This window comes from Vicia villosa, linkage group LG5 (assembly GCF_029867415.1).
Source record: "Vicia villosa cultivar HV-30 ecotype Madison, WI linkage group LG5, Vvil1.0, whole genome shotgun sequence".
In the NCBI taxonomy this organism is placed as follows: domain Eukaryota; kingdom Viridiplantae; phylum Streptophyta; class Magnoliopsida; order Fabales; family Fabaceae; genus Vicia; species Vicia villosa.
Genome location: NC_081184.1, coordinates 170316572 through 170333277, shown reverse-complemented (window position 1 = coordinate 170333277; position 16706 = coordinate 170316572). Strand labels below are relative to the sequence as shown.

The 16706-nt window shown below is 37.0% G+C and overlaps 1 protein-coding gene across 1 annotated transcript; it reads right to left on the bottom strand.

The window, feature by feature from the left end:
• Positions 1-757: 757 nt before the first annotated feature.
• LOC131603892 (protein CASP-like) lies at positions 758-15717 on the bottom strand. The gene is made up of 20 exons (XM_058876345.1): positions 15551-15717; positions 15385-15502; positions 14128-14238; positions 13708-13886; positions 12853-13002; positions 12656-12744; positions 12399-12508; positions 12125-12219; positions 11526-11581; positions 10128-10293; positions 9027-9119; positions 8801-8929; positions 3196-3315; positions 2980-3066; positions 2515-2625; positions 2244-2387; positions 2027-2128; positions 1267-1346; positions 1050-1142; positions 758-970 (listed from the first exon to the last, which is right to left on the bottom strand). Exons 2-20 carry the CDS (start codon positions 15458-15460, stop codon positions 904-906), a joined length of 2058 nt encoding a protein of 685 aa, XP_058732328.1. The 5' UTR covers positions 15461-15502; positions 15551-15717; the 3' UTR covers positions 758-903.
• Between the last annotated feature and the right edge of the window lie 989 nt (positions 15718-16706).

The following is a 16706-nucleotide window of genomic DNA, read 5'->3' as shown; positions in this document are numbered from 1 at the left end:
TAATTTAAAATAAAATAATTATATATTAAATGTCCTTTATGTCATTTTAATTAATCAGCTAGTTGAACCGCTAATTTTACCAAACACTTCAATCAGCTTTTCAGCTATAAATCATCAGTCATCAACTTAAGCTATAAGCTATCAGTCATCAACCATCAGCCATAAGCTATCAGCTAACTTATCAGTCAACCGCTATTTTTACCAAACAGAGCCTTAAGGTGCATCCGAAGATACATCTCCGAAAACACGAACAATTTTTAGCTTTCAGATATGTGAGAAATTCCCTTCATGTTTTGACTGTCTTACTGGCATAAATTGGTTGTAACTTCTTCGAGATATTTTAGTTTCGAATTTGAGGCATATCCCCTTTTATTCGCCATGATTTTTGTAACTTCTTAGAGAAGCTATTTTCTTAGATTGTTTTGGTATATTAGAAGTTCCCTATTGAAAATCATTAGAGATGAACTGTTTTAATAATGTTGTAAAAACCAATGAAAATTCCACCTTCAAGGAGAGGGTGACTGGTTCGCATCAGTTGGTTATCATATCTGTCATTTGTCTCAGACGAAAGCACCATTTAGTTTCCTAATACTGAAATGCTTTTACAATATATAATATTTCATAACCAAGCTCCTAATTTATCTATTTTCAAATTCTATTTCCAAAACCGCACACAAACAAGAGTTATCAAACTGAAAGAGGTTCTTGGTGAAATCATGGTTAAATTATGCATGAATACTACTGTGGACTGAAAGCATTTACACTAGAAATCGCCTCTATATTTCATTGAATCAATATATAAAAGATAAAACTCTATTTTGTTGTACGTACAACAACATATTAGAATATTGACAACTTGTTTTCATTACATTAAATGACCACTGGAAGTAAGTTGCATATCCACTACAGTCCACGTGGAAGTGGAAGATCAGTGATTCTTTCTCCAATCAGAGGTTCATCTGAGCCATGACTGGATAGAATAAAAAGTACAAATCAGTGAAATTCATGTATAGAAGTTATGACAACGAAATAAAACTTCAGATACTTACCTAAGATAACTCAAAGCTGACATTCGATAGAGACATGTAAAGACCAAGATGTGCAACCCGATTGTGTAAAAGAATGCAAAAGTTCGGGCATACCTGCAAAACATAATATTTTATCAATTATCTATGCACATAATATTATACCCTCTTAATTAAATGAAATACCGAACAGATTAACACATCATGTAAAAAGTATATCTGAAATAAGACAGAAGCATACTTGTTACCGAGAAGAAATCGGCCACTGCTGAGTGTGATTCTGTCCCTGAATCCCAACTCCTTATATCTTTGATCTCTTTCCTAATTACATGTATGACAAATAAATAAGTAAAAAACAGGGATCGAATGATGTTTGATAGAAATAAAGAATGTGTTTCAAGTCAGTTGCCTTCTTATTTGGCTCTCTCTCACTCCTTGTTCTGCTCCACTCTCTACGTGTCAGGTAAAGTGGGTAAAAAGAGGAGGAGTTTTAAACAGAAGAACTCCTCATCGAGATAGCCCCTAGTACCAGTGTTCTATTGCTTTGACATGAACTACTAACAGGTATATTGACGTCTGACAAATGGAAGTGCAGTCTTTCTCAATAGAAATAGTTTCCTTATTGTATATATCTATTTATTATTGCACTAATGTTTTTACTACTCTGACATGAATACAAGTACAACACCGGATGAGGAGAGAGGTATACATTCTCATTCACTTTCTTGGGTTTCCTTTCGATCCTATTCTCTCCACACTTTCCATCAACAACATAATTTATCTTGAAGATTCTCAACATAAATAAATAGAAGATTCTGATTGTAATGTACGACTTAATTTATCTTGGGAATATATTTTCTGATACAATATATATAGACTTCAAATGTGTCACTAAATATGTAACAAAAAAAATAATGTGGCACAAACTACAAGCTTGCAAAGATGTGTGCTTAAAAAAAATGATTCACTTGGGATGTAATTGTGCGAAGAAAATGGCCCACCTTTTTTGAGAATGCAGCAAAAGGATTTATGTCCTCCTCGTATATCTTTTTGTATTTAGATTCAACATCTGATGCGAAACCACTTTCAAGATCTTCTGCATACTGAGCACAAAATCACAAACAATATCTCCACTTCAAGATAAAAACTAGGTTATAATGTACAAAAAAATTGAAGAAAGAAATAGCATGAAGTTGCAATAAAGATAATGTACAACACCTTTTTAGAACCCCTAGAAACCACTTTCTCAACATTATAGTCTTGGACATAACGAATTTTTCCATATAATTTAACATTATCTCCTTTGGTCTTTTCCAGTTCCGCTGTTAATACCCCAATCTTCTCCTTCAACTGCCTTATTTCCTATTAAATGCAAAACATTCATCCATGCCCACCATCATATTAAAATATAAAGTTTGATGGAAATAACATAAAATACAAAGGAATAAGAAACGAATGTCCTAAACCAGTATTATAACTATAAACACACCTCTTCTGTCTCTCTCAAGCGTGTCCTAAATCGATCTCTCTGACTACATATTACTTTAAGCATAGAGCTCTGATCTTGATCTAAGGCATGCCTTTGATCCATATTCTGATGCTGCAGAAGCAATATAATCTTAAAAATCAAATTATGTAGGTAAATGTTTCACCACAGGATAATAATTGCATCAGTTAACACTTAAAAGAAAGGCAACACAATGCAGAATAAAATTTTTAATGCGTAAACATTCGCAACAAAACTATATGGTACAAGAATAAAATTATCAATGCTTCCCAAGATCATTAAAACAACTAATTTGGTTTTATATGGGGGAAAACAGTAATAAATCACCAACGGGATACCACATCTCTTCAGATGTTGAAATTAGGGTATTTGACTTCTGCTGAAGATTATGTGCTTCACAAATAAGTAAAGCATGGTAAGAAAAGCATATTGGAAAATGGAATTCACCTCAGACACCTCACTCCGATTAGCCTCTGATAGATCCCAGTCATCCAGAAAAGTTCCTTTATGATCTTTGGAACTGGAACTATATCCCTGTGACAAAAGAGCAGCTAGGTGATAAATAAATAAATAAATAAAATGCTTAAGGAGAAAAATAAAAAGGTTCATCTTCTATTTGTGATTGATACAGTAATAAGGGTTTCAATAATAATTGTTTCAAACCTTTGATATATCATCTTCCAACTTTTGTATCAGTTTTTGTTGTTCATTAACCTTAGCTGAAAGTTCTGCTACCTTCAGCTCGGCTGTTTCAAGTGAAGATTTTTTTTCGGAAAGTTTGACCTGAAAAAAGCAAGACTACATCTGAAAAACAATACAATATTTACAGATAATATTAATAGACTATATACTTAGGCATTGATTTGTATCTCATAAAATAAGTAATAGAGCTTAAGATGAGCTGGCAGTGACAGGTGTCAGTCACTGCCACTGCTATATATACCATATCTTGTAATCACTATTGGTTTAGAGAAAACAGTTACAATTCACAACTGTTAAGAAATGCGGTTGGGCCTAACTCAACCCTACAAAACCGGCTTGTAGGGTGAGGATTGCCCCCACTTATAAGGACATGTTCAGGCCATATATTATCCGATGTGGGACTCTTAACACACCCCCTCACGCCCAGGACTAGACAACTGGAGCGTGGAAATAAACGGTGGGTGGCCCACCGGATCTTAAACAAGGCTCTGATACCATGTTAAGAAATGTGGTTGGGCCTAACTCAACCCTACAAAACCGGCTTGTAGGGTGAGGATTGCCCCCACTTATAAGGACATGTTCGGGTCATATATTGTCCGATGTGGGACTCTTAACAATAACAAACTCTCTCATCTCTACTATGCTTAGCTTTTACTTTTCTAATATGGTATCATGAGCTTCTGATCCATTGTGACCATGGCTTCACCTACGCCGTCGCCTTCGCCGTCGTCTGGTTCGTCGTTAGATGAAAACTCTTCTACGCAACCACCGGCGTCAACTACTCTGAAGAATGTGTTCAAAACGTTCGCACAGCACATCAACATCAAGCTGGACAACAACAACTTCCTCTCTTGGAAGCAACAAGTGGAAGGCATCATTCGCATCCACAAACTCCACTGTCATCTGGTAAATCCGGTGATTCCTCCTTGCTTTCTCACGACGGAAGATCGCGCCGCCGATCGCGAGAATCCAGCGTATGTTCTCTGGCATCAGGAAGACTCTCTTCTCTTCACGTGGCTTCTTACGACGCTCTCTGATGTCGTTCTTCCACGTGTTGTCAAATGCGTACATGCTCATGAGGTGTGGTCCGTCATTGAGCGAACTCAGATCTACGCGAAATCTCGTCAACTTCGCTATGAACTTCGTAGTATGGAGAAAGGTGATCGTACGATTGCGCAATATCTAGGTCGGATTCAACAAATCGCTGATATCCTAGAGTCAATCGGAGATCCGGTGTCGCATCGTGATCAATTGGAGACGATTGTTGACGGATTGCCACCAGAATATCAAGCCCTAGCCTCGATCATTCAGTATCGTGATGAACCGTGTGCTCTCGTCGTTGCTGAAACGATGCTTCTCTCTCATGAGGCTAGACTTGAGCGTACACCTCGTGCTGCATCTCAGGATCCTGTTGCTCTCAATGTTACTCAAGGTACGGCTGCTCCTTCTGTAAACTCCACTGTATCTACGGTATCTGATTCTACTTCTCACGATTCTGCACCACATTTTGAGCACTCTCGTGGGGGACGTGGTGGTAGAGCTTCAAACTATAGAGGTGGTGGTCGTAGTGGTGGACGTAACCGTGTTCAGTGCCAGATCTGCTCCAAGCCTGGTCATGATGCCAAGGTTTGCTACTACAGACTTGCAGTTCCTTCATCGAATGCTCCTCAGTGGCGTGCACCTATGGTGCCTGTGCAAGCTTCTCCGTGGTATCAAGGTGCTCCTGCACAACACGCACCAAATCAATGGATTGCACCACAGTTTGTTTAATTGCGTACTCCTGCTGTAGCATCAAGACCTGACAAGCAGCCTCAAGTGTATGTTGCTGGTACAGGAGCAGTTGCAAGTCAATCTGCCTCTCCTTGGTATGCTGACTCAGGTGTTACACATCATGTAACAAACTCTGCAGAGCATTTTCTGGATAGCATTCCTGCCTCTGGTACTGACCAAGTGACACTTGGAAATGGTCAAGGTTTGTCAATAGCCTCAATTGGCCAATCATCTTTTCACTCTTCACACAATCCAAATGTCACTCTCACACTACATAACTTATTGCTAGTGCCACAAATCACAAAGAATCTCATCTCTGTTAGTCAGTTTGCTAGGGACAATAAAGTTTACTTCGAGTTTCATCCTGATACTTGTCTGGTTAAATCACAGGCTACTTCTGAAGTGTCACTTCAAGGAGCTCTTGGCAAAGATGGACTATATTCCTTTGGATCTCTTCAGGCCATCTCTTCTCCCTCTAAGCATTCTGCACCTACTGTTCACACACTCACTAGCAATAATACTCCCCTCTCCCATTTTACTTCTATTGGCAATCAAGGTACACAGAGTTTAGGACCCTCTCTGTATGAGCAATGGCATAAGAGACTAGGCCATCCTCATCATGAGGTTCTTAAGGCTGTCCTTACCAAGTGTAACCTTCCTATTCCACAGCAATCTAAGTTTGATTTTTGTGTTGCTTGCTGTCTTGGCAAAGTTCATAGACTGCCTTCTACTGCCTCTACTACTGTCTATAATGCACCATTTGACCTACTGTTTGCTGATGTGTGGGGACCAGCTCCCTTTCCATCTAGTACTGGATTTAAATACATGCTCACTTGTGTTGATGCACACACTAAATACACATGGATCTTTCTCCTCAAACTGAAGTCTGAGGTAGTTCCTATCCTCATTAACTTTCTTAATTTTGTGCACACTCAGTTTAAAAGCACTGTTAAAATAGTGCAAACTGATGGAGGTGGAGAGTTTCAACCTCTCACTTCCTTCCTCACTAAACAAGGAGCTGTTCACAGACTCACTTGTCCACACACTCACCATCAGAATGGGTCTGTTGAACGAAAACACAGACATGTAGTGGAAACTGGTCTCACTCTGCTGGCTCATACATCTCTGCCATTGAGGTTTTGGGATCATGCTTTTCTTGCAGCAGCATATCTTATCAACCGCATGCCAACCTCTGTTCTGAATATGGAGTCACCCTATAAGCTACTTCATCATACTGAACCTGATTATAAGTTCTTAAAGGTCTTTGGTTGTGCCTGCTACCCCCATCTCAGGCCCTACCAACCTAACAAGTTTAGTTATCACTCCAAGGAGTGTATCTTCTTAGGGTACTCTACTCAGCACAAAGGCTACAAATGCCTTGCAGCTGATGGCAGGCTCTTTATTTCTAAGGATGTGATCTTCAATGAGATCAGATTTCCCTATCCTGACATGTTTCCTTCATCTACTTCTCCTGCTGCATCTCCTTCGACTGTTTCAGTCCCTGTTCCTGCAACCTTCAGGCTTTCCTCATCCTCCTTACAGCCTTCTGCAGCCAATCCTACTCCTTCCCCACAGGTGCAGGTGCCCTTGCTATCTACCTCACCTGTTTCTTCTTCTCCTGTTTCCTCAGCACCTAGCACTAGTTCCTCTTCCACTTCTGTTTCTTCTAATTCAGAGGTGGCCCCTTTAGCTATCCCTCTCAATCCTCATAATGTGCATCCTATGACTACAAGGGCTAAAGCTGGTATTGTTATGCCTAGACTGCATCCTACTCTGTTGCTAACAGAAATGGAACCCTCTTCCTATAAAACAGCTCTCAAGGATCAAAACTGGGCTGCAGCCATGAAAGCTGAACACACAGCTTTATTGGCTAATCATACCTGGACCCTCACTACCTTACCTCCAAATAGGAGAGCTATTGGGTGTAAGTGGGTGTTCAGAATCAAACAAAACCCTGATGGTACTATCCAGAAGTACAAAGCCAGGCTAGTGGCAAAGGGCTTTCATCAGGTTCATGGTTTTGATTTTCAGGAGACCTTCTCACCTGTTGTTAAGCCTGTAACAGTTAGAGTCATGCTCACTCTTGCTCTTTCTAGGAAGTGGCCTCTAATTTAATTGGATGTTAATGCTTTTCTTAATGACATTTTGACAGAGGAAGTATACATGCAGCAGCCCCCTGGATTTACCTCAACAGACTCCTCTCTTGTCTGCAAACTGAACAAGGCTATCTATGGCTTGAAGCAGGCCCCTAGGGCATGGTTTGACAGACTCACTGCAGCTCTCCATGGTTTTGGGTTCCACACAAGCAAGTGTGATCCCTCATTGTTTACTCTCTTCACTCCTTCCTACACCATCTTCATGCTTGTCTATGTTGATGACATTATAGTCACAGGCAGTTCTGCTATTCATATTCAACAGTTGGTTGACAAGTTACATGCTCAGTTTTCTCTAAAGCAGCTAGGTACCCTCCATTATTTTCTTGGTATTGAAGTCTCACATTTAGCCAATGGAACTCCCTTTCTTTCCCAGGCTAAATATATCAAGGATCTGTTGGCCAAGACCAATATGAGTGAAGCCAAGAGTCTTCCCACTCCTATGGTTTCCAATCTTAAGCTTACTAAAGTAGGTTCAGACTTTCTTTCAGATCCCACCTACTACAGGTCAGTAGTTGGAGCACTTCAGTATGCCACCATTACCAGACCAGAAATCAGCTACTCAGTCAACAAGGCTTGTCAATTCTTGTCTCAGCCAATGCAGAGCCACTGGGTTGCTGTTAAAAGAATATTAAGATATCTCAGGGGTACTTTACATCATGGTCTGCACTTTCTGCCTGCAAATCCCCTTCACCCTATGTCCATTACAGCCTACTCTGATGCAGATTGGGGTTCTGACCCTGATGACAGGAAATCCACATCAGGGTCCTGTATCTATCTAGGCCCAAATCTCATTTCTTGGTGGTCCAAGAAACAAACCCTTGTGGCCAGGTCTAGCACAGAAGCAGAGTATCGCAGTCTAGCTAGCACTACTTCTGAAGTGCTTTGGGTACAGTCACTTCTCACTGAGTTGCAGGTTCCAGCCCTTAGCCCCACTCTACTCTGTGACAATTTAAGTACTGTGGCCCTGTCTCATAATCCTGTTCTCCATGCCAAGACCAAACACATGGAGCTGGATATATTTTTTCTCAGAGAAAAAGTCCTCAACAAGACCTTCTCTGTTAAACACATCTCTGCAGAATTTCAAAATGCAGATATTCTCACTAAAAGCCTCTTAGTGCTCTCCGATTTCTTGCTCTCAAAGGTTCCCTTAGAGTGGTTGACAAAAGCTCTATTCCAACAGGCCTCCCTGGAACAGGCAGCACTATTTGAAGGGGAGATAATAGACTATATACTTAGGCATTGATTTGTATCTCATAAAATAAGTAATAGAGCTTAAGATGAGCTGGCAGTGACAGGTGTCAGTCACTGCCACTGCTATATATACCATATCTTGTAATCACTATTGGTTTAGAGAAAACAGTTACAATTCATAACAAACTCTCTCATCTCTACTATGCTTAGCTTTTACTTTTCTAATAAATATCAGGAAATAGTCATAGAAAGCAAAAAACATGGATTTTTGATCTCATAACATGATCAAATACAGAAAGTACAGGCGCACTAGCAGTCCATGGCTTCTAGTGAAGCTACACTAAATGTAGTCAGAATTATGTGAGTTGATTAATTCTACTAATCATTAGTTTCTTAAAAATATTGTGGATGGCAGCAGATGCCTCGTTGCTATAAACCCATGCTCATACCTTCAACTGTGTTAGCTCGTGTTCCATTTTTCGGTTCTTATCAAGAAGAAGAGATTCCATCTGGCTCATCTCCTCCCCACTGGTGGCCACTTCCCAGTCTTCAGCCTCAATTGAATTATAACCCACTGCCTGAATGTATGACCACGAGTTAGATGGATAGTGCAGAGCTTGGTACCCAAAAGAAGAGGTTACATAAAAGGCCATTTGAAATGAACAGTTTAATCACCTGCAAAATTTTCACTTTCTTATGTAAATCATCAACAATTTTTTCTGTCGGCCTTGTCTGAAGCTCTTTCTTCATTGCCACAATAGAAGCTTCCTATATCAGGAGAAAGCATAACAGAAAAAAGTTAGAGTAGAACTCGTCTTAAACACAGCAGTCACAAGTATTGAGACTAGATGTCATAAATAAGCAAACTACATCAAAACTGTTTTTTTTTTAGTTAGGAAAGACTTTATTTTCGATAAGGATTTAGGACACCAGACACCAAACACACAAGAAAAAGCACTGTCATGATTTGGCATCTCAAGCAAGGGCAACAAACAAACTCTCATCAGTCCAACAGTAAAAATTCACGAAGACCCTCCTTACTAAAAAGCCCAATAAAATAGAGATAATATTAAGCGGATGGTTAAAAAAAGAAATCTTAAAAAAAGCTTAATAATTTCAGGAACAGGTAAAGGAGAAATTATGTGCACATGTAAATGTATTTATATCCTTTCTATATAATTGGTTATATGCTCTGGGGAGACCGGCCATAGAAACTTTATACTTGGTATGAAGACAGATGGAGTGAAATTGGGAACTCAAGACCTAAGCATGGTTTTTATTGATTTGAAAAAGACGTATCACAAAGTATCCTGAGAAGTGTTTTATGGAAGGTTCTACAATAGAAAAGAGTTCCAGCAGCTTATGTTCAAGTAATCAAATATATGTGTAAGTGGGTCATGATTATGTGGCACTGAGGCATACGAAGTTAGCAAGAGACATATATTACAGATTAGAGGGGAAAATTCAATATTACACAATATTAGTAAGTCTCATGGGATAAAGCTTGGATGATGCTGATGAAAATGGATTGACTAGCATTACATCTGATTTGGTACTGTGCAATGGTCCAAACAAAACCCAAAATATATAATCCAAAATTTTCAGGTATTCACAATCTTTGGTTTATACATCAGCAGAAACTGTTAATTTTGAATATTTTTCTAATAAGAAATTATAACATTCATTTTCAAAGAATAAACAGGCGTGACTTAATATAATGTATTGAAATGTTTGAGGATTTAGTCTCCAAAAATACTTCGGAAACAGAAAAGTCACCTTTTCATTGAGCATTGCAGTAAATTTCTTCACATCATTAATGTGTTCTTCCCGTTCATTTGATAAGGTTGTTTCAATATTGTGTAGCTCCATGTTCAATTCAGAGATTAACTTCTCTTTGGCAATTAAAGAGTTCTCAAGTGCATTATTTGAGTCTAAATTATCACTGCAAAAACATAAACAGTAATGTAAGACTATTGCCCAAATACAGAAGTAAAAAAATATATATATCTGAGTGGTATTAATGAAAAGTATGCATATATAGATAATATAATAAGGCAGATGGACATAAACAAGTTGACTACCCTTATACCACTGAAAATTTTATGTATGGCATGTTCATCATATAAAGAATAATTATAAGTCTTTCCAACGAGTATCCTAGAGGCTTTAATTTAAGAACTCTAAATAAAGAAGTTATTCTTTAAAAAAGTTAACTACTTCAATTTTCAAGGTATTGAATACACATACTTCTATAAAAACTAATTTTTTATATTTTCCTTATAAGAAAGCTAAGAGATCAAGAAGGCGGTGAGCGGAGCAAGAACTCAAGTTTTTGACGTATTACCAATCTTAAAGAACCAAGAAAAAAGAATAAGTTTTAGGATTTAAGAAAATATGACGGGGTCAAAGTACACTCTTTGTGTTGGAGTGCTCTAAGAGAAGTTAAAGTAACCCTCTACTACTATTATTGTTTACTATCAATAAAACACCATATTTTCCTTAATTTCATCTATTCATTTCTCCCTTTTCTTGTGTTGGTTTATCATTTCGGTTTGCAGTTTGGAGGACTCATTAGTTTCTACCATTATACTAGTTATATAGCTCAATGCAATATAAAAGGATGCTAGTTATATTGCTCAGCAAGCCATTCCCATAACTTAAACTTAGATTCTTTCCAACTATTATCTTTGGTAGGAAAATGACAAAGAAACTTTAGACGAAATACATATTGGAATACGTAGTAAAAGGATGCTAGTAAAATATAGGTATCACTTTAATATTTTCCAGCAATATAGTAATGTATTTACAATTCCATTGAGTTTGGTTTTGTTAGATTATAATTTAACTAAACGTATCTTAAACGTGTCGTATCTTATAGATTTCAATTAGTAACGTATCGCCGTATCGGATACGTATCGTATCCGATACTCGTATCGTGTCCGTGCTTCATTGGATGCTAGAGATGGATAGTATGGCTATATTTAATACTCAAACTCAAAACACTTTTCTTTTTATAGAATTTGGAAGATAAGACGAATCATTTTCATTTTATAAATCACAATATGCTATGCAGCTATAGCCTATAGCTGCAAGTTATTTGTGTTGTGTTTCATTTGGGTAACATTATAATTTATCCAAAATGTAAAAAATGGAAAAAGACAAGGACTAACTTACCTCTTTTTATTTTCAGAATCTTCATTTGCTGTTACTAACTGAGATCGAAGTACTCCCTGCATGTACAACAAAGCATCATTGAAAGTCATCAGCAACTTGGGACAGGATTATCGATTTCACTCAATTAGTGGGACAACATGTAATATTGTTTCTTACAGCAATTGATAATAACTTTTCTATATATTACTATTACTAGTATCCTTGCCTCTTGATATAAGAACCCTTTTAACCAATTCATAAAAATTAAGAAACATGGTTAATTTAGTTAGTGACATCAAATTTGTTTTAAGAATTGTATTATTTTTCAAAATTAACCTTGAAATCATGGGACTCATCACCTCACTCTTTTTAACCTAATCATTGTAACTCAAATAGTAGCTGATATGGAGCAAAAACAGTTGGGCAATAATATTCCATCAAGGCTGAATACAAGTATAGCCAAATCAAGATGAGACGTAACTGACGGTCATAGGCTGCAGAGGGACTATCATGGGGAAGCAAGCAAAAAAACTTGAAGAGATAAAGCATCAAAGAATAAAACCTCTCACACAAGAATATAGAAATACATTTGAAATCATATAGAAGTTTGTGAATCACACCTTCTCTCTCTCCAAACCATGAAGCATTGTTTGTGCTCGTTCTACTTCATCCATCAGCAGATTGGCCTCAGCTTGCTTAGCTGCCCTCTCTTCCTCTGAAATTATCATTACCGTGAGATCATTTTCAATATAGGAAATTCTTTGCGATTCATAATTTCAAAATGAAGAAAGAAAAGGCATAGTGCTGAAGTCAGATTGCATTTGTAATATAAATAATTGATGTTATAGATTCAAGCAATATGTGCATGCCCAGATTTGAAAAATATTTGATTACCAGATTGAGCACGGAGTTCAAACAACTGGTTTTGTGCAAGTTCATGTAATTTCTTCATATTTGAAACACTTTCTTTAGCACTCTGCAGCTGGTCTTGTAGTAGTTGTTCCCTGCAAACAATAAAGGAATCAATAATCTTGGTAAGCAATAAAAAGGTAGAGAAGGATGGTTCCAATACTGTAGTCAATGTATAAAACTAGATCGGCAAACAAGTAATACATAAATTCAATATTTTTGTGCAGTAACCATGAAAATACCGTTCTTTTAAAATTTCCAATGTTTTCTGGTTCTCCTCTGCTAGATTACGATGCTTAATCTCCACAATTTCTTTTACTTTCTCTTCCATCTGACATGAGTTTAAATTCCAAGAGAAATCAGTGGCTTAATCTTCAGAAATGAATCATAGACTATGATATTATGCAACGGTGTACCCCATAACATAAGTATTAACAACCTGCTGCTCTAATTGCCTGCTTCGCTCTTCAAGTCTTCGTATTGTAGCCTGCTGATTCTTCAAGTGAGTTGCCTCTGTTCTAAATTCCTCAAGCTCAACTTTCATTTTCCGGTTCTCAGATTCTAGCTCAGACAGCGTGAGATCTTGCTCCTATACAAAGAAATATATGAAACATAAGGAAGCAAGTAGATGTAAGCAGATGCACAGAAACTTCATATATAATTGGTCAAGCTTGTGAAGAGGTAAACTTTAGAAAACTAATAAAAGGAACCTAAACAGAGGTCTATAATCCTGTAGAGTCACTTACATCTAGCCATTAACTGGGATAAGTAGATAACCATAAACAAATAGAGGACAGTTAATGCTTAGGAGAAAGACATCATAAGATTTGAGAAACATAAATTCCCTATATCATTTTTAGGATGATCACAAGTTTCATACAAGGTATATCTGATAGTTTTATTGGACCTGAATAGATTTGGCCTGCAAGGTGTTGGTGCAAGAATAGAAATCACTCATCATTAGGGTGACAAGCTGAGGTAAGACATGTGGCACTGTACACGCTTATTAAGCAGTGATTCTTGCAATAGTTATATGGAACTTGATGGTCGCACCTGTGATATATCTAAATGGCCATCAATAAATTTCCCTCTTTTTAAAAAAAAATTGCATCAATAATATACATATGTGAAATGTACATTCAGGCAATACACCAATACAAACATTAAGTTTTTAAATGTATTACTATAATAAACACCAACATACACAAATGAAAACAAAAATGGATTAAAATTGACAGGCATATTTTTAATGCAATTTGGTTCATGGAGAATTTTATGTAGTGCTGGAACTCACAGCAACTGAGGCAAGAGCTGGATAAGGATCGGGGGCTTCATACAGCTTTTGATAGATGTTAAGAAAAGCATTTTCCCCAAACTTTGCTCTTTTAGTAAGATTGTCAACCTCTTCCTGGTACCCCTTAAGCAAGGCATTAAACAAACTTGACTTATCCTCAGCCGAAGCTTTCTTGAAATCTGTTTGCAGCATAGTTTGTGATCTTTCAGGCATATTAAGTAGCTCAAACAAAAAAATAGTTAAAATATTATAATAATGTAACAGAAATGGAGAGTATGGAAAAGAACAGCACAGCTATGATAACCATTTGGTTCCAAATTTTTAAAATAGATGTTCATAATTGGGAATGAGTGAATGACAAAGTATCCCTCAGGTGTATATTTTAACCATGATTTGAAAATAGTACGAAATTATGCATACTTCTAGTGCTCTCTGCAAGCTTCCGCCTATTTTTCTGACTGTTTTCCTGGTTTTCTGCAATTCGAAGCCCTTGTTCATCTAACACGGATTTCTCCTTCTCTAAGTCAAAATCTGAAAAGCAGAAAATAAAATTATCACACTTATAAGATTTTCCTTCTGACTTTCATAGTACAGAAAACTTATTCAAGTACTTATAGCATTTACCAAATTAGGCTAAAAAATAATATGATAAACAAAAATTTGACATAGCATTTTTGCATTTACTATGGTTTTAAATTCTAAAAAAGAACAGCATTTGTTGTAGATAATAAAGTGACATCAAAGAAAAATATTCGTCTAAATTATGTAGCCCAATAATCGGTACCTACTGCTGCCTTTCTAACACTATCTCTGATTAAAAAACATGAAACGGAAATCACTCAAGCATTCAACAAAGGAAGTTATTCTTGTATGAATAGTGTTTCAATCAGAATTCAATATTTCAATTAACTCAAAAGTCAAATCATGTATACCTATTTTATAAATAAATAAAAAAACAAGTCCTGTTATTTAGACTTTGTTTGGATTGATAGAATTGGTTGGAACGGAGCGGTATGGAAGGGAATGAAATTCCATTGTTTGGTTCATTTAAAAATCGGATAGAGCGGAGCAGAATGGAGTGGTGTGGTTTCCATTCCATCACTTACCACCACCTTTCTTCTGCTCCAATTTGGGCGGAATGAAGAATTTGCCTTCTTCCATCCTAAAATTTCCAAACGATAGAATGGTATCTTCATTCTGCTCCACTCCATTCCACTACACTCCACTCCGATTCATTCATGTTATGATATCCATAGTATTTTTTACAGGATAATTAACTCCATTCAATTCAATCCAATGGAACTCTCCTCGGTTCCAAGTTGAAGTGTTCTAAACACGGCGTAGAACTGATTCACCCATTTTCCCTCTATTTCTTCAAAAATTTACCAAGATCTACATAATGTGGATTTCTCCCAAATAAGAAGAACAATTTCTACTGCATTTGGTGCATTTAAGCTCGATCACGATGCTTAGAGATCCAATTTTAACTAAACCTTCGTTTGAGATAAAGTATAAAAAGTAAAAATGGAAAAACTAGATACAGTGCAATTGAGTATTAGAAACTTGAATTCTTCGTTGTCCAAGCTAAACCAAAGCAAAACAATAACACTAGAAAATAAATTACATCATGCTATTGAAATTGGTAGATTCTACAGAGAGAGATGAAATGAATCAGACCTTTCCAGAAGGCGGAGACGACGGAGATCGGAGAATTTGTGTTGTCTCTCTCCGATCCACTTGGCGGAGACTCCATTTTTGTCACCGATGAATATCGAAATCAAGTTTGTTCAAGAAACTCAAGTGTTGATCGATACGAGCTTTTCTTTCACCGAACGAAGTGAAAACAACCGTGTGTTGTGGAGGCAACGCTGCCTCGGGTGTGTGTATCTCTGTTAAGAAATGGATCCACGGGAGAATTTCCGGGATTTCATATATGCATCTCTCATTTTACTTATACGCCCTTGTTTTCCTTACTTTATTTCTTCTTCAATTCTTTTTAAAAATACTTCTTTATTTGTCTCACATAAATACGTATGAAGAATGAAATCCCAAGAAAAAATTGGAAGTATAAAGAAATATAGGCTTAATTTTTTTTATTATGAGGTTTGTTCCTTCGGAAGAGTTGCTACTTAACAAAGAGTAAATTTTATAATTTTACTAAGTATCCTTCGACGAAAGCGATGGTAAAGTCGAACTGCTAAAGCGGGAAGATTTGAAATTCGAAAAGAGCGGTTTTGCCTAGCGGACACGTGGGAGCATCTGAAGTGAAGTGAACGTTTGATACAAAGAACGTGGCAGAAATCTATGTAGAGACCGTTAGGGTCAGAATAGTATAAATAGGAGTGTTATTGTTTAGTTTAGCATGTTCGAATCATTATACACATATTCACAAAAACACTCGAAGTACCGGCGCGAGAGAAAAGAGTCTTTGCTGAAACAATGTATGTGTGAAGAACATCATATTTACATTTCATGTTATTTTGTTCAATGCAAAGTTACATTTTGAAGTAATATTGTCTTTACATTTACTTTATTGCGTTTTAAAGTCATTTACTTACTGCAATTTACATTCGTTTGCAATTTACATTCGAAAGTCATATATATATTTACAAACTAATGAGATTATTGAATATGAATCAAAACACTGAAACACTATTCGACAATGTCCTAGGATCAATCTAGTTTATCTGCGAGTAACCAGATTGTTTAAACACTTTGGAAGACTAGCGGTTGTTTATCAGAAATCACTGGTGAACAAATTGGCACACCCAGTGGTACGGTGTCATAGTGTGTTTATCAAGTTTTATTCGTTTCAATTAGTTTGGAAATCTAGTGTTTTCATTGCCATCTATGTTGTATGAACCTTAGGAGTGGTAAAATTTTCGACAATAACCAACCAATACCTAAGAGGAAATATACTAAAATAATGGTGAACAACACTAATAGAGGACAACAAGATCCTCCACAGGGGTCAGGGAGTAACAATGCTAATGCAACAA

Excerpts from the sequence above, each read along its gene's own strand:
- LOC131603892 (XM_058876345.1), bottom strand. The coding sequence starts at position 15,460 with ATGGAGTCTCCGCCAAGTGGATCGGAGAGAGACAACACAAATTCTCCG. Across the intron at positions 3,316-8,800 it reads ACGAGCTAACACAGTTGAAG|GTCAAACTTTCCGAAAAAAA; the intron begins GTATGAGCATGG and ends TGCTTTTTTCAG. Across the intron at positions 2,388-2,514 it reads GCTTGAGAGAGACAGAAGAG|GAAATAAGGCAGTTGAAGGA; the intron begins GTGTGTTTATAG and ends TGCATTTAATAG.